General features: G+C 50.1%; 8 protein-coding genes across 8 annotated transcripts; 4 read left to right on the forward strand and 4 right to left on the reverse strand.

The window, feature by feature from the left end:
* Positions 1-433: 433 nt before the first annotated feature.
* FPOAC1_011220 (uncharacterized protein) lies at positions 434-2,834 on the reverse strand (the record flags this gene model as incomplete). The annotated part of the gene is made up of 3 exons (XM_044855603.1): positions 434-1,110; positions 1,159-2,718; positions 2,804-2,834. 3 exons carry the CDS (start codon positions 2,832-2,834, stop codon positions 434-436), a joined length of 2,268 nt encoding a protein of 755 aa, XP_044702916.1.
* Positions 2,835-4,364: 1,530 nt separating this feature from the next.
* On the forward strand, positions 4,365-5,499 carry FPOAC1_011221 (uncharacterized protein; the record flags this gene model as incomplete). The annotated part of the gene is made up of 6 exons (XM_044855604.1): positions 4,365-4,444; positions 4,501-4,541; positions 4,592-4,667; positions 4,717-4,899; positions 4,957-5,165; positions 5,216-5,499. 6 exons carry the CDS (start codon positions 4,365-4,367, stop codon positions 5,497-5,499), a joined length of 873 nt encoding a protein of 290 aa, XP_044702917.1.
* Positions 5,500-5,568: 69 nt separating this feature from the next.
* FPOAC1_011222 (uncharacterized protein) lies at positions 5,569-6,953 on the reverse strand (the record flags this gene model as incomplete). The annotated part of the gene is made up of 2 exons (XM_044855605.1): positions 5,569-6,392; positions 6,596-6,953. 2 exons carry the CDS (start codon positions 6,951-6,953, stop codon positions 5,569-5,571), a joined length of 1,182 nt encoding a protein of 393 aa, XP_044702918.1.
* Positions 6,954-7,387: 434 nt separating this feature from the next.
* FPOAC1_011223 (uncharacterized protein) lies at positions 7,388-8,467 on the forward strand (the record flags this gene model as incomplete). Its single annotated transcript, XM_044855606.1, has 3 exons — positions 7,388-7,765; positions 7,816-8,022; positions 8,075-8,467. 3 exons carry the CDS (start codon positions 7,388-7,390, stop codon positions 8,465-8,467), a joined length of 978 nt encoding a protein of 325 aa, XP_044702919.1.
* Positions 8,468-11,025: 2,558 nt separating this feature from the next.
* FPOAC1_011224 (uncharacterized protein) lies at positions 11,026-16,126 on the forward strand (the record flags this gene model as incomplete). The annotated part of the gene is made up of 8 exons (XM_044855607.1): positions 11,026-11,034; positions 12,218-12,253; positions 12,308-12,333; positions 12,520-12,552; positions 13,194-13,220; positions 13,432-15,493; positions 15,558-16,051; positions 16,111-16,126. The coding sequence occupies 8 exons, from the start codon at positions 11,026-11,028 to the stop codon at positions 16,124-16,126; spliced, it is 2,703 nt and encodes a 900-aa protein (XP_044702920.1).
* A 650-nt stretch (positions 16,127-16,776) lies between these two features.
* On the reverse strand, positions 16,777-17,418 carry FPOAC1_011225 (uncharacterized protein; the record flags this gene model as incomplete). Its single annotated transcript, XM_044855608.1, has 1 exon — positions 16,777-17,418. The coding sequence occupies one exon, from the start codon at positions 17,416-17,418 to the stop codon at positions 16,777-16,779; it is 642 nt and encodes a 213-aa protein (XP_044702921.1).
* Positions 17,419-18,028: 610 nt separating this feature from the next.
* Positions 18,029-21,340, forward strand: FPOAC1_011226 (uncharacterized protein; the record flags this gene model as incomplete). Its single annotated transcript, XM_044855609.1, has 5 exons — positions 18,029-18,188; positions 18,251-18,447; positions 18,505-18,888; positions 18,939-19,164; positions 19,212-21,340. The coding sequence occupies 5 exons, from the start codon at positions 18,029-18,031 to the stop codon at positions 21,338-21,340; spliced, it is 3,096 nt and encodes a 1,031-aa protein (XP_044702922.1).
* A 534-nt stretch (positions 21,341-21,874) lies between these two features.
* Positions 21,875-24,564, reverse strand: FPOAC1_011227 (uncharacterized protein; the record flags this gene model as incomplete). The annotated part of the gene is made up of 3 exons (XM_044855610.1): positions 21,875-22,734; positions 22,789-24,229; positions 24,337-24,564. 3 exons carry the CDS (start codon positions 24,562-24,564, stop codon positions 21,875-21,877), a joined length of 2,529 nt encoding a protein of 842 aa, XP_044702923.1.
* Positions 24,565-25,134: the final 570 nt, after the last annotated feature.

A 25,134-nucleotide genomic window follows, 5' to 3' on the forward strand; every position in this document is an offset into this window, starting at 1 on the left:
GAGTCTTGGGGGATAAAATTAAGTAGTCCCATGTGGTTTGAGTAGCATAAACTGACCTGCTAATTTCATCTCTTTTCCCACATCCTTCACCAGTCGTAGTCTCTTGCGGAAGCCCCGGCTTCAACGACATGAATATGACATCAATTTTAGTACATTTCGCTATGCAATGCGTCATAGCTCGGACGAAATACAGGAAACTACATCAACGAACAAAAAGACCTTTCAACTCAACATATCAAATACAGTCCTTGCTTGTAGTACAATATATTACCCATAGTAGTGACCAATCGTAAACCGTAACGCTTTGCTAATAACCGTTCCAACGTTCAAAGAAACAGGAAATCAGGAAACCCAATTCATACGCCAAACACTATCCTATCAAACTGTCCAACACAATTCATTATCCGTAACTTTGTCTTGACGTATTGTCTACTCAATTGTCCAAGTTTTCTCTAAACCTGGAGTCTCTTGAGGGACTATGACTTTGCCGTGCGACAGGGTCCTTAATCGCTGGGGGAGGAGTAATGGCAGGAACTTGTTCGTCATCGTCCGAGTCACTACTTACAGGACTCACACCACGTGAATCGTGTAACATATCACGGTCGCTCAATTCACCATTTGTGCCACGGCCGGCAAGTGCAACGTCTCGCATGCTTGTTGCCCGGTTGTCGAGACTTGTGGCACTGTGATTGGTGTCAGGTTCTCTCAGAGCGGCACCACCGACGAAGCTTCCTCTCTTGTCGCCTTGGCTTTCGCGATCCTTCTCTCCGAGAGACTTGCCTCGCGAGAAGCGATTCTTGATCCATCCCTTGACCTTGGATGTTGGTGATGTCGCATCACTGGGCTTTCTTCGGCCCCTTTCGGTGCTGCCCATCTCTGTGTCAATAGTTGCTGGTGCATCCTGTTCAGTCGAACCAGGCGCTGCTGCTGTAATAGGGGATGAGGCAGCATCATCGCTTCGGGTGCTTTCGCCGTCGTCAACCGCTTCCTCGCCAGAAATCGCTGTGTCACCTTTGGCATTGGGCTTCTCTTCCTTGGCTTGGCGCCTCTCCTCCGCTCTGGCAGCCTTCTCCTCGGCCTTCTTTGCCTTGTGCTCCTGCTTTTCTTGATCTATTCGATATATTAGCTGATATCATAAACTCCTTTCAATAAACATACCCTTGAGCTTCTTGTTGATTTCTCTGACCTCACGCTCACGCGCCTTTTGCTTCTCCTGTTCAGCTTTCTTGGCTTCCTCTTCCATCTTGAGCGTAGCAAGGCGCTCTCGCTCAATTTCGGCCTTCTCGTTGATGTCGTCCAAAATAGGCTGCATCCTCTTGGCTGCAATGGCGTCTACATCATGAGGATCCATGAATTTTCCACCTCCAATGTCAATTTTACCCTTGTTCTCGTTGCGAGCTTCGTGGCTAGCATTCGCCATCCGATGGGCCTTGACCTCCCACTCACTCATTAAGGTAGGATTCACTTGACCAGTCTCATTATACACCTTTTCATCCATTCCCTGTAGTCGAGCCTTGACGTTACGCTGCGCTGCAGCCAGCAGTGCGTTACGGTCATCTTGACGCTTTTTTTGGTCAACCTCTGTCAGCTTGTTGGAGAAGAGTGACATTTGTTGCCGGATTTTCTCGGACTGTTGACGGTCGTTGATATCGCCGTCACTGGAAGATCGACGGCGGAGCTTTGTCAACGTGAACCGCCGCTTTGGAGATGCTGAATCATTTCCATAGTAAGATTGGAAGTCTCGGTTCTTCTGGTGTTCTTGTTCGAGTTTGGCCAATCGTTCTTGGGCTTGCTTGTATGCAGCATCTTGAAGATTGACGTATGGTTTCGGCTGCGCTATATCGGAGTCTCGTCCTTGGTTTTCTTTGGCCTCGTCAATTATCTTTTGCTGAGAGAGGTACATCTTTCGGGCCATTGCAACCGCCGATGCATGAAGCTGCTCATTATTCTGTCGTTCATCCACCTCTGGTTTGACCGGAGGGTTCGACGTGAACATGTTGCGGGTCATGGTAGTGACCGGCACAGCACCTGCGTTCCCGGTTGCTGACTTGGGCTTCATGCTTGCCTTATGCGCAAGGGTGGCCCCGCTGAGGGCATCGGGTCGTTTATTGGGCTGTGGAGATGATGTGGTAAGGCTGTCTGGAGCTGAAGGTGTAGATTTGGCTCGTCGTCTTGTAGTCGACATGGCTCCTTTCGCTGCAGCAAGAGACTTTTGCCCTTGCAGTGAAGTGTTGGGTGACGTTAGATTAGCCTGTCGCATAGAGTTTGTTCGGTTTGTGTTGAATGCTTGAGTAGCGGCTGAGTTTCCCCATCCTTCATGGGCTTTCTGTTGGCTTGATGCTCGATTCAGTGCAGCTGTGGCAGAGCCCACGGCTTGAGTAGCAGCAGAATTTCCCCAACCTTCATGTGTCTTTTGATGGCTTGGTGTATGGCTCAATGCAGCGTTGGCTGAGCCAACAGCTAGAAGTGCGGCTTTGTGGCCGTCGGAGTTGGATGTTGGTTCCCACGATGGCGCCATCTTGTAATTCTTTGCCAAAGCGGCAGCTGCGGATGCCGATGACGTCTTGTCGGGTTTCCAGAGTTCGATGGGCTTTTGATTAGACCATCCGAGAGAAGCGGCAGCACTCGCAGCAGCACCGTCGGGACGAAGACCAGCAGACGGATAACTAGGAAGATCTCGGGGCTCTGCGTATTTGAGACGACCCGAGTTGTTGGCTCCTATGTAGCATATAAGTGTCAGAATGGGTTGGGCCACGCCGCAGGTGGATGACGAGTGTCAGCTATAAGGGACTTGGGTACATACCTGGAGCCGCTGCAGATTGTGAATGGATCATGGTTGGCTGCTGGGATGTGCTTGTGGGCATTGTAATGCTACTCAAAAGAGTGCTTGTTCAGCTGCTCGTATTGGAGCTGGAGCACGAGTGGATGCCGCACTGATGATCACGATGCGCTCAGCGCGTGGGGAAAAGAGTCTTTGCAGGGCCGCGAGACCTTGTTGCAGAGTTTTGGGGTGATTTCCAAGAATCTTGGCTGACTGGATGTCGTATGTCGTTTGGTGTTTAATTGACCGTCGGATCTGTCTTATACATGGGTATGCCGGATGTTCGTCTTTAGGTGGGAATTGCTTGACTTGTGGACCTGGTTGTCTTTTTTACAGGGAATAACGATAATGGGCACGAGGATTAAGTATACAATACTTTAATATTTGGTGGTGATGTATGTGTATATCGAATGGTTGATTTCAAATCGAGGCAGCGTGGAAGAGTTGGGGAAAGGGAGCAAGACAGAGAGAGGGATACGGGTAAAAGCAAGATTTATTCAATTTACAAAGATAAACGATGATGCTGTGAAATGAGACCCTCGTGGCGCTGGCGCTGGAGTCCTCACTCTAATGGCGTTGGCCCCGAGACGGTGCTTTCCTTCCTCTCCTTCAAAGGCAAGCATACGTCAGGGTCACTTCCGTAGCTCTTTCCCTTCCCGGCCCTGCGATACGCTACCCCAGATAGTGCTAGCTGTGACGTCACATCTACCTTGGTGTTGATCTCAGGTGTAGACGCTAGTTCTTAGCTTCGCACAGTGACGAAGCTATTTGGTCTTCGGCTTTGGGTGTAGGTGATGGAATCTCTCTGAATGGCTGTCACGATGAAAGCCAGTCTCTATGTACAGTCCTCGTCTGTGATATTTTCAGCTCCGCCAGGTTTCTAAATGTTTCAATGTGAAGTCTTGTATCATTAGACAATAACATGGTCATTGTGGTACTATCAATCTGCACTGTATCTGTACCAGAGTAGCCTATCAATTTCTTTAGTCTCGTCTATTCATGAGCGACATCTTTTTTCCCACTGGCACTATTTTGACCTGAACTAAATTGAGACATTGAACTACAGATCTTGGATACGAAGAGGCCCTAAACAGAACAAGATTTAGACAAAAGAGGCGTCTTATCCCCTTCAACCTCAATTGAGTTGGAGAAGAGACCAAAGGCCTGTGCCTGAAACCTTGGTCCCTCTCTCACCTGAGAACTACCGGTGCGTCTTGTCTTTCATTTGTCTTGGTTTCGGAATGGCTCCTCGGTGCTTTCGGTAGTGATATTGAGATCGCCGCTGCTTGTCGCTCTTTTAGTTTGTTTTAGCCCTCCTCTAGTGGTTGCTTTGAACCCTCCGATCTCTTGCGGCGCTTTTGGCTCGATTGATCGGCTTGCAAAAACCCTGGTTTCAAGCCCGTGTTACACACTAACAATTCTCCCGTCCATTCCTTTCTCTCCATTCGCACAGCCCGAAAGCCACGACACGATTACTTGACTCCCGAGACCCTTGAATCAACCATACTGATAGTCTTGGGAGACCAGGTTTCTTGGCATTACCATGACTTCTCACGCTGGTCTACAGAATGTCCTAAATTTTCGCGATGTCGGTAAGACGGTCAATGACTTCTTGGGTACAAGGTAACACACATTGACATCCCCGATACATTGCAGGAACTGTTACTTACACATGTCAGACGAATTCGTGAGGGCTTGTTCTACCGTTCAGCAAGACCAGGTATGGACAACATCATTATGGATACATGCCGTATGCTAAGAACCTCTGAGACGATGCCACCCTTCCAGACAGACAACTCATCAGGGATGGTCTTGGCGTCAAGACAGTCATTGACCTAAGAACCAAGTAAGACCTTCAGGTTATACATATCACTATTGTGTACTGACACGTGCAGAACCGAACACCTCAACCAAGCCAAGAGGCGCAAAGAGCAATCCAGTATTCCTGCACTCGTTCAGTCTAATGAAGCTCTTGCTGAGCCACTCCAAATTTCTGGTCTGAATTATCGAGACGTCAAAATCACTGGCCGCCCGTTCGAGCTGTTTCTCCTGAGTCAGTTATCATGGTGGGATTTCTTGTAAGCGATCAAGAGATAATCCCATGGGCATAAAAAAAAACTGACTCCTTCCTACAGTCGTGTTGTTTTTCTCTTTCTATGTGGCTATCGTACTGAAGCCATAAATATCATCGGGGAGAAAGTTATGATCCCACGTGGGCTTGTAGGACTGGGTTTAGATACGCTCGACCAGTCTACCAAGGAGATCCACGAGGCGTTGTCTCTCTATGCTGACCCCTCAGCTCTCCCTTCCATTGTTCATTGTACTCAAGGCAAGGACCGAACAGGTAAGGGGAAGCGATCTTTTCGTTTTGCACCGGGATTAACTTTTGCCTAGGCCTCATCTGTGCTTTGGTGCTCATGATTCTGGATGTGCCTATCTCCGCCATCGAGTACGACTATGGTCTCAGCGATGAGGCACTTATTCCCGAGAGAGAACAGCGTCTTATTGAGATTCAAGAAATTGGCTTGACGGATGAATGGCTTCACACCGCTGATGATATGATTGTTGGCCTTCAAAAACACCTTGACACCAAATATGGTGGGCTCAGTGCGTACCTGGATGGCATCGGATTTGGTGATGCTGATCGAGCCAAGCTACGGGATGTCTTGCTTTACTAAGGCCAAGGTTCAGTGCAGGGACTGTCATCACAGGAAAGGGATTGAGTATTTATCTGAGGATGTTGTCTTCTATTTCTTTCTAAATCGACCCTGTAACCAGCATCTATACATCTTGAGCTTTGAGGCTCTGTTGACGAGCAATCGTCGATCAACAGCAAGGTTCTCCACCTCAAACCGGGATACTTCTTCTGTCTTGGTTTCCTCTGCGTCTGTGCTTTGAACAGTATCAGTTCCTTCAGGGGTATCGCTACCACCTTCCGGGGCTGCTAGGGTCTCGTCATTGGCATTCTTGCCTGTCCAGATATCCGAAAGTTGATCCTTGTCAAAGAAGTAGACACGGGTGCCATCGCCTCGAATGTAAAAGTTTTCATCCAGGTATCGACCCTTGCGGAACCGAACCTGGGCCAGGTCTCCTCTTCCATAGTCTCGGAAGCAGACCAGGCCACCAGGTTTGAGAACTCGGTAAACGTTATCAACGGCCTTGGCCCACTGGTCGGGCGACAAAGCAGAGAAGATGAAAATCAGCACGGCGACATCTACGGAACCTTCTTCGAGTCCAGGTGGTAAGCTATCACTAGCGACGTCCCATACGTCAGCCTGGATGAAGTCGGTGTTGTACGCTTCATTCTTGCGAATGACTTCTACGGCAGTCTTTGAGTAGTCGCAGGCATGGATCTTCAGTTGTGGATTCTTATTCTCGGCCAAGACTGGGAAAGCCGTGTTACCAGCTCCTGCGCCAATCTCCAAGACGAGCTTGGGACCAGCATCTTCCTTGGTTACCTCGGCTAGAACAGGGAATTCCTGCTGAAGCCATTTGCGATTCTTGAAGAAATTGGCGGCATTATTCTTGTAAAACAAGTTCCACCATCTAGCGGGGTCCTGACTAAATTTTCCTGAGTTTTCATGTTAGCAACTCTTCATGTTTTGAGATTGCAAAATTGAAAAAGTGTGTGAAGGTGTGAGTCAGATGGGAGCGAAAGAATAAGAAGGTATAGTTTGTCTTCAGTAGATTCAGATGAACTATGCATTGGTGTTGTATCATCAGGAAACACCTGGAGTAAAAAAAATCGATGTGAAAACTTGGGTGGTGACTTACTCTTCTCAAAATCCGAGACAGGGTTTTGGCGCTGTTTAGCGTATTGCTGCTCCGCATACTCCTTGTATGCATCGTCAGTCTCAACGTGATCCCAGGCATTGAACTCGAAGACATCGTCTCCTTGGCTCAGATACCGGCTACCAAACTGGAAGGGATCACTCCGCTTCAAGTTGTTGGTGGGATCATGCGATCGGTGAGGCGGCACCTCAGTAGCCTCGGTCTCGGGGGCGACGGCTTCAGTGACGGCCTCGGCGACCGGATCCTTGACGTTCAACGCGGTCATTTCCTGAACAGGAGCAGGAATAGACTCGAGTGTCGGGCTCGCAACAGCCTCGCCACTTGGCGCTGAAGACGCCATCTTGGACTTGTTATGTCCTTGAAGCATGCACTCGCAGGCGCAAGTAGTGTGCTTGTCACAGCACTTGTATTTGGCACTGTCGAAGTGAGGATGAAGGATGCTCGAAAGTCAAGAAAAAATTGTGTGGAAAGATGGATTTTGTCTTCGAACATTTTATGTGGGTCTATGAAATGCCCAATGAGAGAGCGCATTGAGCTTTACCGGAAATTATAATATTCCGACTCCAGCAGCTCCATGACAGGCAACCAATCATGAATGACCTGGCCAAGCTGGTGCACGTAGCATCAAGCCTCCCGTGTCCAATTGAGCTGTCACTGTGAAGTCAATCATCAACCCGAACGCTCTTGACGCCCAGATTGAAGCGATACAACAATATAACATCAAAATTCTTACACAATATATCGGCGCGATCAAATTAATCCCACAACGGCAACATGGCTACTCTGCTCGCCCGGCCGCAGCCCCAGCTATCGCCAGCTGAAGCTCTCCATCTGGCGCAACAAGCTCCCACCATCCTGAAGAGCAACCCCAAGGCGTTCTCGGCCTCACCTCTTGTATCCCTCTTCTCAGCGGCTGAGACCGTAGAGCTATGGACCATATATGAGAATCTTATTGTTACATGTCTCCAGACGGGCGATGACGATTCAGCACATCTATGCTTGGAAAGATTGATTCTGCGGTTTGGAGACGAGAACGAACGCGTGATGGCACTTAAGGGTCTTATCAAAGAAGCAGAGGCAACAAACAACAATGAACTGCAGACAGTTCTAAAGGAATACGAGGATATCCTGCAACAGGATGGCACAAACATTGTGAGCATGTTGCTTTGTAGACACCAAGGCGTTGTACTGACAGACAAAAGTATATCGCCAAGCGACGAGTAGCCCTTTTGAGATCTATGGGAAAGACGCCTGAGGCGATCTCGTCATTAGTATCGTTGCTCGAGTTCAACCCCACTGATGCTGAAAGCTGGGCAGAGCTCTCGGATCTCTACCTCTCACAAGGCCTGTACTCCCAGGCTATTTATGCCCTAGAAGAGGTCATTGTACTAGCACCTAATGCGTGGAACGTATGTTACTTCCCTTTTCTCATGACCGACCACATCTGACACTGCTCCATAGTTGCACGCAAAGCTGGGCGAGGTAACGTTGATGGCAGCCAACGAGACAAGCGATGGATCTCCTCAAAAGTATCTTGCAAACTCAGTGAAGCGGTTTTGCCGAAGTATTGAGCTTTGCGAGGATTACCTACGAGGATATTACGGTCTGAAAAAGGTCACCGACAAAATCTTGACCGAGGTCACCAAGTTCAAGAAGCAGCAACCCGAAGAAGACGAATTCTCCCTACCAGATCAAGATACTCTCCAAAAACTGAATCAGGCGGCTACTCAGAAGCTAGCAGAGATCGTCCGCAGATACGGAGCTCAGGAACCTTTGTGGCAGGGGTACAATGCAGATGAGATCGCTGCTGCTCGGGAGTTGCTTGACAAGTCGTCTTCAGAGGTTGTCCGGTGATCGATCATGTACGCAAGGGCTTAGACCCAATGATATGGCTAGGATGCTGCATTGCTCATGCTGTGACTCCAAAACAGGGTGCACAAGGTGAAGGTAAGCACCACCAGTCTGCCAAGAGGGTTTCTCCCATCGGACAAGGTGCGCGATTAGCTCGCTTCCTACAAGTCTAAGGCCTGCAAAGGTGGAAGTGGCAGAGCATGCACAACATGGGCTATGGCGGCCTTTCGAGGCCCCTAAAGACTTACAGGTGGAGGCAGCAACGCCGAGTTGGGCATTGCTGGGCATTCAGCACGTGGCGCCATACAAGGACATGCTGGTGGGGTCCACCCAGGTCCCAAACGGAACATGATCGAGTTTATTCACAGGGGGGATAGGCCGAGTTTGCAGTATTGGGGCTACTCAATGCTTCTGCTGACTTCGTTGAACGCTTAGGCAGAAATTTACCTATCTTTATCAGCGACTTGCTTTCCTCCATACGTGATGTCTATGCGGCGTCGAGTTAGACCAGTATTGGACATCAAGACTACAGCATGATACCTCGGTTGGATTCGTTGCATAGTGGTTAATATGTACTAGCATCGGCAACGAGACTCCAAATCAAGAGTGGATTGTCTCCACGTTGAATGCGTAGCATCATGTTTGTTCCCCTGGCGGCTCATGATGGCCGCTTTTTATGGATCACCCGCGAACAGCGGAGTCTTGTGGAAGAACCGACATGGTGCAAACGAGGACGATGATCAATACACCCCAGATCTTCCGATTTTGATTAGGGGATTGGCCCCTGAACTGATTTCAAAGCATGCATCACTGCTAAGAACATGAATTGACCATGGCTGTTTGACCGATATTCGACGGCAGATGATGAAATACGGAGATGTAGGTCTAGGGTGTCAAATTAAACTCAGCATGTAGTTGAATCTTGACGTGCCTTCGCCACTGTACACTTGGCCACCTCTGGGTGGCGGAGGCTCTGCGGGAAGACGCAAGTGCTGATATTTGATGTCGAATACTCTTAGTTGGGTGGTATCAAGTCTAGGCTAGTATGTGTGAATGTGAGAAACAGTTTACGGAAAGTCCATGTTGCTCCCATTCTGTAATCGTCGGTTAGAGCTTGCACCTGTTATGATTCACTCCAGAGTCAAGACAATGACTGCTGTCTGCAAACGGTTCACTGTTACAGCAACCTAGCTACCTTGTTTGGTTGTCTCATGATGAGTTGGCTTTGGGTTCCTACTATCGGGCCTCAACACTGAAGATGGGGCGCAAATCTCTCTTGTCAGCCAGTCGCAGAATGGAGGGCAGCGGGTTAAAGAGGACTGTTGCAGGGCGAGGAGATCACTTCGTTCTGGTTGACGGAAGGAAGAATGGCAAAAGAAAAACTAAAAATGACAGTAAATGGAGATATAAGGAGGTTGCAGTTTGCCAGTGCCTCAGGTTTCTTCCTCGTCCTTTCATCTGCCGTGTGTTTGCTTCAATGATTGAGCATCAAGCAGTATCCAGTATCACCACCTATGGAAATTTGACTGCTCCGGGTAGCGACACCTGCGCCTCGGTCCGTTCCGATTTCTTCGTTTTACATATGATAAGACTGAGGGATAATTGGCCAATGCCGTTGCACAGCCTTTGTCCAACAGAACGACACATATTCATCCAAGTCACTCAGGCGGGACAGCAGGCGACCTGTTTGCCGACTTTCATGGCACTGTTGTCAAAGATTTGGAAGTGTCCGATTCCTAACTTAGAAGGCGACATCAGCTTCAGACGGATACTGCCGACTACTACTCTGTGGTGTTTAGTTGTCGTCGGTTCTTAAAGCCTCCTCCGGCGCTAACAGAAATCGATATCATTCTAGCGGTCAGAGCAACAAAAGTCTATCATTCGACAGCAATGAATCAACGGCTTAGCCACATCTCCACTGGAATTCAGTGTCCGCCTCCCCTAGCAACAGGAACGGCAACGCAACTGAATCTGTGCATCTTGACTGGAGGTTGCGTAACGTTGGGCTGCAGCACCGCCATGGATCCTTTCAGCCCAGCTGAAGAGTCAGAGTCAGTCCATCCAAACCAGCAAGTTCTGGCCCTAAACTGAAACGCCTGTTTACTTTACTTGTCTTTGTTTGGCTGTTGGTTTCGATTTTGCTCGATTTCCTTCTTCCTTTTTCTTTCCAGTGTCTGTTCGTTTGTTGTGCGTGCAACTGGAAAGAAAACCTTTTCTGTTGAAAAAAGTCCTTTCGTCTTGTGCCCTAGCTTAGGTACTGACTGATTCACTGCCCTACCTTACTTGTTAATCTTGATTTTTATTTCGTTTGTTTATTTCTATCCGTTGTTGAAACGATTCGTGTAAACAGAAAGTCACGGTCAACTTACACTCTCTCTTCAGGCAACTCGATTAAACCCACCCCACCACCTTCCCCAAATACCCGCTAAACAAACTGGTAACTGTCCACTGCCGGCCGATTCACACAAAACATACTCTTTTGTTTTGTTGACGGGAATAACTTCTTGATTTCAAAACGCTTTTATCAGATCCGTCAAGCATCATCATTTCAAGATACTCATATGGAAACGGTACGTTACGAAAACTTAACTGGCGTCTTCTTTCTCCTTCTAGCAATGGCATCTCTCCCCATGAACATCCTGCCCATCCCATTATATTCTGTCTTGTCTTGTCTCGTCTAGGTTGCATCTGGGGGTGGGTTCAACTCCAAAAAAAAATGGCCCATGTGATTACAACTGGTTGTGTCAAAACAACAAGCAAGCAAACATGCCCCGGCAGCAGCTTAGCAGAAACAGGAGCAAGTCAATGACTGCATGACATTCATGACGATGCCCGCTACCCTACGGCATACGCTACTCAATGCAATGGCAATGCTGCTAAGGCCTTTCGTACCTCGTTGCGGTCTGGCTTTCTCCCGGTGATGCCACGTCTACGCCCAGTCCAGTACCTACCTACCCATTGTAACATCGCGACCACTCTCAGTCCTTCCATAGACGTCAATATCATTGGGCTCTGACGGCTCGCTCGTCTTTTTTTGGCCCCCACACAGGGTTGGGCAACCGCTTTCACAAAATTTTAACGCCCTAACACCGACTTACAACAAAGACGAGCGCGAATGGATATGGGGAATAGCGACCTGACAGGCACAAATGAGCACGGGCGGGTTACGGAAGCCTGGGATAAATCGGGAGTTTGGTGAGCCAAGGACTACAACGGCTCCAAGCACAACCACTCAAATTGATGGACCATTGCAATAACTTAGCCCAAGCATCCCGCCAGCTCCAGCCCAACGAGCGCTAGAGCCCTAGCAGCACGCTTGAGCAGTGTCCCCATTGACCCCATCAACAGGGCGACGAACCAGGGTTCCCTAGTCCAGCTTAGTCCAGGTCCAGGTCCAGGGCGGCTGACAAGACAAGAACGAGGTTTGGGTGCCTAGCATGTCGAGTTGAGAAACACATGGTTCAGGTTCACGATACAGAAATGCCGTTATTCGACTACTGTGTCGATGTCCACTACATGCTGCCTTTTTTCTTTTTAGGGCCAAGCCAAAGAACAGACACACAACATTATGCCCAGACTGCTGTGCCAAATGGGGACTTGGGTTCGCAGAAAAAGATTTCTGTGCCGCTATGCTGCTCGGGGCTCATGCAAGGGAGAGATCCCAGCCAGTCAGGATATTGACTGTTCATGATTTTCGTCTCAACAATGGTTTCACCTCGTGCCCAATTTTACTAACTTATTGCTGAGTTTTAGTCGAAGACATCGGTTTCCTCTAGCCTACAAAGCGAAGTTCACATTGGTATCCTGTGACCACAAAAGTTGGCTTTCTTTTGGAAGACTTAGACGGTACGGACACACCCAAAAATTAGGTACGTATATATACACACACCCACAGCTCCGGTTCAACAAGCTTTCACCGTTGCGATACAACGGTCATTCGTCGTTCCAGTTGAATCGCTTTGTCTCTGAATCTTGTTACAACCGACAACAGCTCATTCTCCACGCTCGAAATTTGGGAATAACGTCTGCATCCATTATCTAACGCCTACTTCCAGATATTGTCTGGAGTTTTGTCCAGTGACCCAGAGGTAAACGATCTGGAACCCCTCACCGCCGATCGATTTCTGCCGCTCTTCCATCCTACCGTTGCTCGCAGCCGCCGCCTGAATCCACATCACCCCGCCCACACTACTCTGGGCTCTTTGCGCCTGATCCTAACGTGCGCCGTACAGCACTTTTATTTGCTTCGCTACGTTAGATACAACTTTGGTACCCTCCTCCATTAGCAACCATCACTCGATTCTTGTTCTGTCAAGTCCGCACCCAGTTTCACTTCACAAGCAGGCATTTCCCCGTCTCACTACGCTGCTTTCGTGACCAGCCGACCTCTCGCCTGTCACGCCCTCGTCATCTTTAAGTGGCGCACTCACCAATTCAAATTTGACCCCTCACTCGACGCCTGTTGCGCAAGTCCATCTTCCTCGCCCCTCGTACCAGACCAACGCTTTCCGTTGTGTGTATTTTTTCTGCCTACTGAGGTGCACTGCGGCTACAACAAACCTCGTCCTCCGTATCCCACATTATTCCCTCTGTTGCTTTGGGGGCTACTCGGCATTGTTTTCTGCCCTGTCAGCTGAACGCTTGCTTGTGCTTGTTGCCCTCGTTCTTTCCTACCTACTTACTTTCAGCGCCTTTGCTCCGGCTCTCTCTTACGGATTGTCGTGGGTAGAGGGCATCCCACCCAAGTATTTGCAATGTGAGTGTCCCTCCCTCCATTACCTACCGTCCTTCCCATATCTTTGCGTCTGCGTTCCTCCCCTCCCTCCCCTCTTCACTCTCTCATATCCACCCTTCTCGTTGTCTCAACTGCGCCCCCTCTAGTTTTATTTACTTGTCTCTCTTACATCACAACACTTCGTTTCTTGCGCATTCTGCTCAGTCACTTGGCTTACGTTTGTTTTGAACAGGCTCAAACAACGCCCCTCCTCCAGAGCCCCAACCTCAACTAGTCGCCCTACTGAGACGTCTACTTCTTCGCACACTTACAGCGACGACTCTTCTCAAGAAACAGGTAGCCAGGACTATAGTTCTGACGAACTGTACGACGACGAAGACGATTACGACGACGACGACGGTCTTGGCCCGTCTGACTCTGCTTCAACTAGCGACCACGATCAACATTATCGCCATCACGTACCGGCTCAGCGTCAGCACCAACTCCCTCCTCACCACCAATACCCACCACAACATCAATTCCCCCCTCACCAGCAGCAACAGCTAGCTCACCACCAACCGCCTTCTCGTCAACCGCCGCCTCACCAGTCGCATCAGTTGCAGACTCGTCAACCAGGTCCTCCCCAGGATCTTTACTCGCCTGAAGAGGAGCCTAGACAACCTCACCGTCGACAGCGGCGCGATCGTCAGGCGCCGCCCACCGCCAATCTGGAGGATCCTTATGGATATGGCGCGCCCCTTGGCCGTGGTGGATATGGACATCCACAGGCTGCGGCGCGCCCTCCCCGTCCAGGTTCGATGTATGGTAGAGGCCAGCAGCCCGGCTACCAGAATCAAATGGCACCTTATATGGGAGGAGGATACCCTGCTAATGGCCAAATGGTGCCATTCGGTGGTTATGGAGACCCAACCAGCCCCTACGGTGCTCCTGGCTATGGTGGAGAAGGAAGAGGCATGTACGACATGATGCCTTATCAACAACCGCCACCACCACAAAACGGTTTCTACGGTGCTGTACAGCCTCATCCATACAGCTTGCAGGCTCATATGGGTGGGATGCAGCTACAACACCGGTCGCCGCCACCGCCTCCAGCCCCCACTGAGCCTCCCGCCAAACCAGCCACGCCAGCTCCTCCCAAGGAGGACCCGGAAAAGATTCGATTGGAGGCCGAAATTGCTGCTTTCAAAGCTATGGAGGAGAAGGCCAAGGCTGCCGAGAAGCAAAAAGAGGCAGAAGCGCAAATCCGGAAAGAAGCCGAGGAAGCTTTCCATCGAAGAATGGAAGATATGAGACTGGCTCAGGAGGAGGCCAAGAAAGAAATCGAGAAAGCTAGACTGGAGGCAGAGAAGGCAGCTCGCGAAAGAATGGAAGCTGAGCGCAAGGCCGAGGAGAAGCGTGCACAAGAGCATGCTCGAGCCATGGCAGAGGCTGAAGAGAAGGCACGACTCAGGTTCGAAGCCGAGATGAAGGCCGCTGAAGATCGAAGAAAGGCTGAAGCCGAGGCTCGAATTCAGGCCGAAGAAGATGCCAGGAAAAAGTTTGAAGCCGCTGCAAAGGCAGCCGAAGAACAACGAAAAGCAGAGGCTGAGGCTCGTGCACAAGCTGAGAAGGATGCCCGTGAGAAGTACGAAGCTGAGATGAAGGCGGCTGCCGAACAGCGCAAGGCAGAGGCTGAAGCCAAAGCTAAGGCTGAAGAGGAAGCTCGCCTAAAGTATGAAGCAGAATTGAAGGCAGCCGAGGAACGTGGTAAGAGGGAAGCCGAAGAGCGAGTCAGAGCCGAACGAGAAGCTCGCTTGAGATTCGAAGCCGAGCTGAGGGCAGCTGAGGAGAGGAGAATCAAAGAGGAGGAAGAGCGTAAACAGGCCGAAGAGCTTGCGCGCGTGCGTTTCGAGAAGGCCTTACAAGAGGAGGCGGCAGCCAAGGCCGCCGCTGCGCAGAAGGCACAGGAGGAAGCTGAGCGTCTCATGAGAGCTGAGCAGCAAGCTAAAGAAGATGCTGCAAAGAAGGCTGCAGAAGAAGCCGAAAAGCTCAAGAAACTCGAAGAGGACGCCCGCGCAAAGGCAGAAGCGGATACTCTCAAGAGGATTGAAGATGAAAAGAAAAAGGCTGAAGAAGCTGCCGCCGCCGAGGCGGCTGCGAAGCAGGCTGCCGAAGAGCTCAAGGCAAAGATCGAAGAGGAGACCAAGGCCAAACTCGAGGAAAGCAACAAGACCGCGGAGAAGGCTCCAATTCGGTTCAAAGATGCCGTTGGTCGCAAGTTCAGCTTCCCTTTTCACCTATGCGCCACTTGGCAGGTAAGCAACGAATACTGCGGTGAAAGACAAAAAAGAAAAAACTTTGTTGCTAACGTTTATCCAGGGTATGGAAGACCTTATCAAGCAAGCTTTTATGCAGGTTGATGTTTTGGGTCCTCACGTTATGGAAGGTCACTACGATCTCATCGCCCCTGATGGCGAGATCATCCTGCCCTCTGTGTGGGAAAAGGTGGTTCAGCCTGATTGGTCAATTACCATGACGATGTGGCCGATGGATAAGCTGCCTCAGTTGGGACCAAAGATGCCAGGACCTCATCCTAAGCATCCCCATGCTATCCCTATCCCACCTGGACGTCCCATGGGTATGGGCGTGCCCCCAGGTATGCGACCACCTAACATGCCCCCACATGGTCGAATGCCAGGAGGAGGAATTCCACCACCTGCGGGATGGCCACATGGAGACATGCGTCCTGGGCCAGTACCTGATGTTGTCACGGTCAGCCCTGCGCCTGGCAAGTCAAGCAAGTCCAAGAAGCCATCCAAGGACCACGGTTCAGGCATGGCCGGGTTCTTATTTGGCAAGCCCCAGAAGAAGAGGTAAGTCCATGGCTTTCCCCCCTGCTTTATCACACACAATACTGACATCCACTGTTCAGGTCTAGCAGGAAATGAAGAACACCGCTTACGGCTTCATGAGAAGATGAATATGCATTTTTGTTTTGTCTTATTAAAGTTTTTACTTGTTAGCAGATACCTCACCGGCATCGGCTGCCGGCTTGATTTGGAAAACTCTTTTTTGATCTTGTTTTTGTTTTGTTTGTTTTTCAAGTTGGAAAAAACGAGAGCGGAATTTTGGTCCTTTCCCAACATGATTAGCATTTCATATCGCAAAGGCGTCACAAATTGTCCTATATGCATGTGGATCGGAGTATGATGATACGATTCGAAAGACGATACTATGGAAGGGAACGAACGATCCAATGTTAGGAACTTGGTACTCTTCTGGCAGAAACAGGGCCGAAGTGATCAAAGTTCGGGTATTGGCGCAAAGATGACGCCTCTCTTTTTTTACTTCATGTTTGATTGGAATATGGTGGACCAGCTCGTTGGATAGACACGGCTGTTCTAGACACGCGTTATGTAGAATGATTGGAGTATACAGAATGATATTTAACTTTAGATTTTTGACCTGGTTATTGTGATAGGGTTGCGATTGCTCAGCTACCATGTCTATATTTGAGTGAGCCGTTATGCATATGTACTTTAAAAAGTATCTGAATAACGAGGTAGATAAAGTGAAAAGGGGAGTAGTAATGAACAGTCTAGAGCTTTCGTTGCGAATCTAACTTTTTAAATGCTCGCTTTTCGAAAGCCTCTATCATCATGCCTGCTATTTTGTCGGATACTGCGGCACTTACAGCGCCGTAAAGGGGATTGGTAAACTGGAAATTGATGGTGAGATGAACTTCCGTACGTGGTGAAGGTGATCCAGCAATTGACCTTACGGACCAACGTGTCACTAAGCTCCGGAAGACGGCCGATGCATCAGGTCCTGTACCTCCCGGAACAGTCTCTCCACTGACGGCTTCAACGGATTGACCTGGTACACAGCGCAGCCGACTTGTGAAGACTTCATCAAATCCTCCCCAGCCAACATGTAGGTCGGCGAGTGTAGGATACCGCTGGCCGGTGGTGGGGTCAGGGTCAGACCAGCGAGTTACTCGAGAGCGGGAGCAGTATGGAACAAAAGAAGAGTAGGAGTCGACGTCGGCGATGAGATCGTAAAGAGGTTCAGAAGGATATGGCAGAATGCGGTGAGCAGTCAGCCTTTGGGGTTCTGAGGAGGGGAGAGAGATGAAAGAGCGGCGCAGATGTGTTGAGGCGCAAGTGAGGTTGGTGATGTTTGATACGGAAGCCAATGAGCGGGGGACAATCGTCCGTCGTGGAAGGAGACCAAGAGCCATTGGAAAAGATTATAATGTTGATTGAGTTCTTGGTATCGAAATGTCACCGCTGTATCAAGGCCATGGTCCCGAAGTAAAAAATGAATCGTCGAGACGAGGAGGAAAATAGGTTAAGTAGAGAATCTATGATGGTGTTGAGGCTCTGTTAAACTTAGTCGAGAGTAGGTTTCCACGGGACCCCACCTAACTCAGTATAACCCGCTAGGCTCTTAGGGGGTCACACTGCTGTAGAGACTCCCCAGCTCGGGCCGTCCTGGTTGCCGACCTAGTCAAGGGCAATGGGTGGTCGGCGGTAGGGGATTGATTCCGTCATGCTTGAGCAGTAAAGGCGCACACGCTGTTGCTGTTAATGCTACTACACAGATACGTACTCAACAACAACCCATAATATAGCATCTTAGCAGCACGCGATATCCACTCCCCTTCGCTGCTGACCAGAGCATCCTCCTCCTACCGACAATACTATATACGAGATGCGCCGGTCGATCGTTCCCTTGCGAAGCTCCTGAGACCACGTCCCTATCACCTAAATACCTTAGCACTTCCTCCAACGGTCGGCCCCACGCTCGCGGGGCAGCTTGTCAACATGTAGGCCGAATCGAAGCTGTGAATGTCAACATCTTGGGCAGGCGCTGACTATGTTGCGCGCAGGTTTGAAAAGTCACTTTACGACCTCATCCGGGGGCTACGGAACCACAAGGGCAATGAGAAGGAGTATATCCAGAAGAGCCTCAAGGAGTGCCGCGCCGAAGTTCGCAGCCAGGATATGGGTACGTTGGATACCTTGGTAGAGCTACATGGATGAGGCTAGTCGCTGACAACAGGTGGTTAGATCTTAAGGCGACGGCGCTTCTGAAGCTCATCTACTTGGAAATGGTTGGTCATGACATGTCGTGGGCGTCGTTTCATGTGCTTGAGGTCATGTCGTCGCCCAAGTATCACCAAAAGCGAGTGGGATATCTGGGAGCTGTCCAGAGTTTTAGGCCCGACACCGAGGTTCTGATGCTGGCTACTAATCTGCTGAAGAAGGTTCGTTGATATTAGAATGTGCCCTCGGCGTCAATTTGGCTAATCATGGTTCTTCAGGACCTTGGCACGACGACACCAACAGTTATATCTCTCCCCATCGCGACTCTTCCCCATGTCATTACTCCCTCCTTGGCTCTCTCAACACTGCAAGACTTGCTACCGCGACTGAGCCATAGCCATTCGAATATTCGAAAGAAAACGTTGGTGACACTTTATCGTCTCGCTTTGGTATACCCCGAAGCTCTTCGAGCGGCATGGCCCAAGATCAAGGAGCGACTCATGGACCCTAATGAGGACCCTAGTGTCACGGCAGCCATCGTCAATGTTGTCTGCGAGCTTGGTTGGCGAAGACCGAATGACTTCCTACCCTTGGCTCCTCGGCTCTTCGAGCTTTTAGTTGATGGTGGTAATAACTGGATGGCCATCAAACTCATCAAACTCGTACGTCCTTTAGTGCCGTTACTTTCTCGCTACTCTACTGACTTCGACAGTTCGCTACTTTAACGCCCTTAGAACCGCGACTTGTGAGGAAGCTATTGCCTCCTTTGACCAATATCATTAGGACGACACCCGCCATGTCTCTACTGTACGAGTGTATCAATGGAATCATTCAAGGTGGTATTCTAGGGAACTCTGATGATTCTGGCACTGATGAGATCGCTACACTGTGTGTCAACAAATTGCGAGGCATGATCATGATAGATGGCGACCCCAACCGTGAGTGCAATGGTACAAACATCGGAACAAGAACTAACCATACTTAGTCAAATATGTTGCTCTACTAGCGTTCAACAAGATTGTTACGACACATCCTTATCTAGTATCTCAGCAGGAGGATGTGATTCTGGAGTGTATTGACAGTCCCGACATCACTATCCGAATCCAGGCTCTTGACCTGGTACAGGGTATGGTGACTGGCGATAACTTGATGTCCATCGTCAGCCGCCTCATGAAGCAGCTCAAGTTATCTATGCCCAGCCGGGACAAGTCTCAACCGGGGACTCCCCCTAACGATTTTAATGAATCCGAGGATGAGTTCGCAGAGCCAATCCCGAAGCCCAAGACTGAATCAATTCCTTTGCCCGACGACTATCGAATCGACGTCATTGGAAGGATTCTTGGCATGTGCTCAAAGGATAACTATTCAAGCGTTTTGGATTTTGACTGGTACATCGACGTTCTTACACAACTTGTCCGTATGGCACCGGCACCTCGCAAGGTTGACGATGATTCAGGCCCGACGGATAAGGCAAGGGCTAATGTCTCGGAGAAAATTGGCGATGAGCTACGAAACGTTGCCGTCAAGGTGCGAGTGATGAGGTCGACAGCTGTGAGAGCAGCAGAGATCATTCTCGGCCAGCTCAATGCCGATACGCCACCAGGATATAGCATTACCTCGGGTGCGCTAAAATCAGTAGCCTGGATAATGGGCGAATATGCCTCTCAACTAGCTGTTACAGACGAAGGTCTAAATGGCTTGTTGCAACTTATTCCTCGGACAAACAACCCTGAAGTTTTAACGACAACTCTGCAGGCTGTCACCAAGGTTTTTGCGACTATAGTTGGAGATGTGAGTGAGCCATGGACAGCGGAAAGGAAGTCAAGGATATCACTGCTCATGGCACGCATCATCCATGCCTTTGAGCCCCTGGCGTTGCACCCTAGTCTTGAGGTTCAAGAGCGAGCGGTCGAGTTCACAGAGCTACTAAAGCTCACAGCCGAGGCTGCTTCGTCTCAACCAGCCTCGACAGATGAAGTTGACCAAGACCCGCCGTTACTTCTAACCCAAGCTATCCCATCCTTGTTCAATGGCTGGGAACTTAACTCGGTGTCCAAGGATGCTCAATTAAACGTTCCAGTGCCGTTGGGACTGGATCTGGATGAACCAATTCATGCAAACTTGGCCAAGTTGTTATCGGAAGTCGACTCCATAACATTAACTACCGATGAGTCGGACGAATTCGAGACATACTACCACCAAAGGCCCCCGCCTACCAGCATTGAGTCATCTGCGCCGGCCATTAGTAGGATAGCCGAACCCAAAGAGGATTACGTGAGCTCCTATCAACAAGCCGACGAGGAGACTTATCTAGACGCGGATATCGTTGCCCGGAGAAAGGCAGAACGTGTTGAGCGTAACAGAGATGATCCCTTTTATATCCCCAGTAACGAGACTCCCCGCACGTCGACTCCTATCCATAACATCCTTCAGAGCAGCAACGGCCCCGACTTGGACATAGACTCTATACCTATCATGCAATTGGATCTATCAAGAGCCGGGACTCCTGCTACACAGCCTCCGCGACCGCAGCCGAAACCAAGACAAAAGGTTGTCATCGCAGCCGATGAAACCCTCGAAGGAAGCGCAAGTGGAGGCCTTCGATCTTATGACTCGGAAAACAATTCAGACAGCCTTTCCAAGTCCAAGGCGCCCAGGACCAAGATAAAGCAGGGCTTACTCGGTGTGGACTCAAGCGGCATTGGATCTTTCAGTTTGGAGGGACAACCATCAACTGGCCTCGACTACGAGCAGCAGCAGCGCGAAGATGCCGAGATGCAACGAGCTATGAAGGAAGTCGAACGACTCCGTCTCGAGATGCAGCGCGCAAACGAACGTATTGACGTAGCGCAGGGTGTTGACGTCGAAGGTACTGTTGTCAAGAAGAAAAAGAAGAAGCCAAAGAAGGACGCCGGTACCGAAGGAGCAGAGGGTGAAGAAACCAAGCCCAAAAAGAAGAAGAAGAAGACACCTCGTGCTGTGACCCTAGACGAAGGTGGGGATGACAGTAGTGCTCGCGGCGTCGAATCACCCGCATCTGGAGGCGATGTGGCTGTGACCAAAAAGAAGAAGAAGAAGAAGGCCCCGCGAGCTGCTGAGATTCAAGATGAGTAGGGAGACCCTGAGAGAGAAATGAGATGGATACAAGCCGGTTAGAAGACCGAACAAGCATTTGATAGCATAAAAGGGACGCTCAGACACGAGAGGGAGGAGGGAAAGCAAGCTGAATAATAATGAGCATCAAAATATCTTGACTCCATTTCTCGTACCAAGTCATAATGTATTCGTTTTGTCCCGTACTGTAGAATGTCAAGGCGTATTTGAAACAAGTCTCTTAAGGGAATCGCCGTCATATCATGATGCAGCATAAATACAAAAATAGACCAGATCCAGAAAACAAAGATAAAAGAAAAAAGTACAATGACTGCTCTTTTTTACTCATGTTCCATTAACACATACACATGACGGGGTAGGTCATGTGGCCGAGTCGTTCGACGTTGCCTCAAACCCGACCCTCTCCATTCTATAACTTCAGCCTCGCTATATACCAATTCCCAACTCCGTTCAAAACGAAGGCGTATCTGCATCCGATTGTACCAAAAGATTTCCTTTCGGACATGGGCTATAACTCGGTTCCGTGGCGTACATCTAGTCTTCCATCGGAGCATCCTCGAGTTGCACTCCACGAGTTGAGTCTGAAGGAGGAGTCGATGGAGTGGATGGCACCACAGAAACTCGCTTACCGCCAACAAACTTGGTCGGTGTTCGTCCTGTGCTATCACGGCTATCACGCTTGTCTGAGTCGGCATCAGACTTGTCCTTCTCTGCCTCGCCGTTCACGGGGGCAGCGCCATCGGGCTCGGGGACCTCAAGACTCTGTCGCTTGATCACCCCACCAAGACTGGTACGGTGTCGGTCAACAGCCGATGCTGCTGTTGGGCTTGCGATGGGGAATCGGGTCTCTGGTCCACCAGTGCTACGATCCCGACGGTGACCGCGCGGGCCTGGGGCAGGGCTCTTATCACGGCCTCGGCTTGCGCTGGCCTTTTCAAGCAGAGCCCTATTCCGCTCTTCCATGAGGGCCTTACGATTGCTCTCGTCGGTGCTAATGGCTCGAGGTCTGTTGTTGCTACCTACGGAAGACGCGTGGGGGTTCATGGACATGCGCTTGAGGGCGCTAAAGATCGCATCCTTATGGGCAAACAGGTCCCGTACCAACCGGTACGCATGTTTCTCTTCCATGGTGAGAGAAGTTTCGGTTCGAGGCCGCAAGATACAAGGTGCCAAGGCACTGGCAAGAGATGCAATATAGGTTTCATCAGCAGAGGTCAGGTCGATAAGACGAGTGAAGTGGTTCATGCAGGCATCAAGTGTTGCAATGTTTGTAAGACGGAGTTGCGACAGAGTAGACTGGAGAGCAGCGATACGGGAAGACTCGTCAGCGTCTGTCGAGGGAGTGGAGTAAATCGTTCGGATAATTTCGTAAACATGAGAGGAGACCAGAGAATCTGACACAATGTTAGTCCACTTTACGATTCAAGTTTGTGGAAAGTTTTTCTTACCGGGAAGCTCCAGAAGGTAGATCTTGAGCAGACTAGCAATCGTGGGGATATCAAATTCATCAAAAACATCAGGAGACACAGGTTTGCCGTCGTTGACCTTGGCACGTAAACGGTGGGACTGGGACAGCGGGACTTCCAACAGCCACACGCCGCGCCTGGCTTCGTCGCCTTCAAGATCGGGGTAGTGGTGATCCAGATAGGTCAAGATAGTTGTAACGATCATGGGCACTCGCTTCTTATCAGCCCTAGCACGAGCCTCGAGATCAATACCAAACGTTTGCTCATCCACCTTGTTGTAGTAGTTTTCGTACACCACAACCTTGGGCACAAAGCTTCCAGTGCGATAAGTCTCAAGCAGGTATCGCAGGTCGTTTTGCGGTTGAATGGTCTCTTGAAAGAGCATCATCTGGTCCACCGTAGACTGCAAGCTGGGGATGACATTTCCGATAGTGCCCGAAAAGTCGAGGATGACCGTCTTGACAGCCTTAAGGCGGTCAAGCTCACATCGCTCAAGGAACTTAAGATGGAGATGGATCGCCTCCTCGAGCTCGCATCGCAACTCATCAAGCTTACGAACGCCCTCGCGGTACTTCTCGTCAGCTTCGCGTGCTTCCCGTTGCATGCGCTGGCTAGGGGTCTCGTTCGGGTGGGAGTTGTTGAGAACTTTCCAGTTGGCGAGGTACTCGCTGACTGTTCCAACGGGAGAATCACCACCTTCAGATCCGGTGGAAGCAAGCGAGAAAGTGCGGTTGATAGATTTCTTTTCAGGGACACCAGCCATTGTGAAAGCCTTGGATTGCCATTGGTAGAACATCTTAGAGCTGTTGGCAAATGTGCTGCCCACGTTGCCGATGAGTCGCAAGAAACCGTTGTTGACAAGATCTTGGCCAATTCGCTCGGCATAAGCGACGTTAATGTTGCCCATGCTTCGTTGCAGGTATTCGACAATATCGGAACCAGAAGACGTGTTGAGATACGTTCCAAGAATTGGCACCTTGGTCTCGCCCATCTTGATGCTGGAGAGCATTTGGGAAATAATCTTCTTGACTTGTTCGGGCTGATAAGTGTCGTCGCCAATCTCATAAAGCTCCTCTTCCTCGATCTCTTCCTCCTTGTGTGGCTGGACCTTGATTTCAGGGATGTTCTGGCCAGCTTTGGGGCTGGTTTCGGGATCCTGGAAAGCCAACTTGTTCTCCTCCTCAAGATCTTCCACTAATCGGCACTTGTTGAAATATACGGATCGGAGCTTCTTGACAGCCTCGGCTTGACGGTCGTGGGTTTTGATTCGGACCTGCAACTCATCCTGAGAATCTTGGATTCGTGCCTCGTGGGAGTCGCACCAGCGGGAGAAAGGATTGACGACTAGGTCGCGGATGCTCTGGGCGATGCGACGATGGTTACGAGCAGCATCTTGCATCTCATTTCGCATGCCATCAAATGCCTATAAAGTCATTAGTTAAGTCACTTAGCCAAAAGGACGCTGATATCGCATGGCAGATCGGCGGCGCACGCAACCAGCGCCTTCAGAAGTGAGATATGTTCACACACCTTACGAACTGTAGCTCCATCATCGCGACTGAAGCCACCAGCGATCTTATCAGCAGCAGGAGCAATATCGCCAAGGCGTTGGCCATAAGTCTCCTCGGCCTCGGCACGTAGACGTGCGATAGTCAGAACTTGTCTATTCTCATGGACACCTTGTTGCAGCTTGGTGAACAGGACACCTAGTCCTGCAGCATAGTCGCTCGACCAGAAGGAATCAGCAAACCCCGGCATGATGGTCTGCCTTGTCCAGCCCCTTCGATTGATGTGGCGGTTATGCAGTTCCCGTTATTGTTTTTGTCAGAGCAAGAATCAGAGCTCTAAGCTCTTTCGTTGTAGCGGTGGGGGAATTGCGAATGAGTGATTCGCAATGTGACGGTTGAGGCAAGGCGGGCGGGACAGAGAATGCCGTCGCGATCGTCGTGTATTTAGGGGGTAATGTCGGTCGAAGGAGGTGGCCGTAGGTGTGGTGTTGTGCAGACAGATGATCGTCGCCGTTTGTCGTATCCGCTGCGTGTCTCTGTCTTGCGTAGGCTAGGTTCGTGAGACGGCTACTGCCGATGCAGGGGCAGTAGAGTTGAGAAGTTGGATATTGTTGTGCGATAATCAGGGATTCCGAATCGGGGGTAAGCATGAACAGCTAAAACTAGACTGCGGCGTATGTATGGACAGATAGAGGGAAAATGCACCGTACAGTGCAGTGTTTTTGAACTTGGTCTTTGGTTCGTCGAACTTTCTGTCCCTTGGCTTGGGCTGACACTGACACCGGCTGGCAAGGACAAGCAAGGCTGAATGGGGAGAAAC

Source organism: Fusarium poae, chromosome 4 (genome assembly GCF_019609905.1).
Source record: "Fusarium poae strain DAOMC 252244 chromosome 4, whole genome shotgun sequence".
NCBI lineage: Eukaryota > Fungi > Ascomycota > Sordariomycetes > Hypocreales > Nectriaceae > Fusarium > Fusarium poae.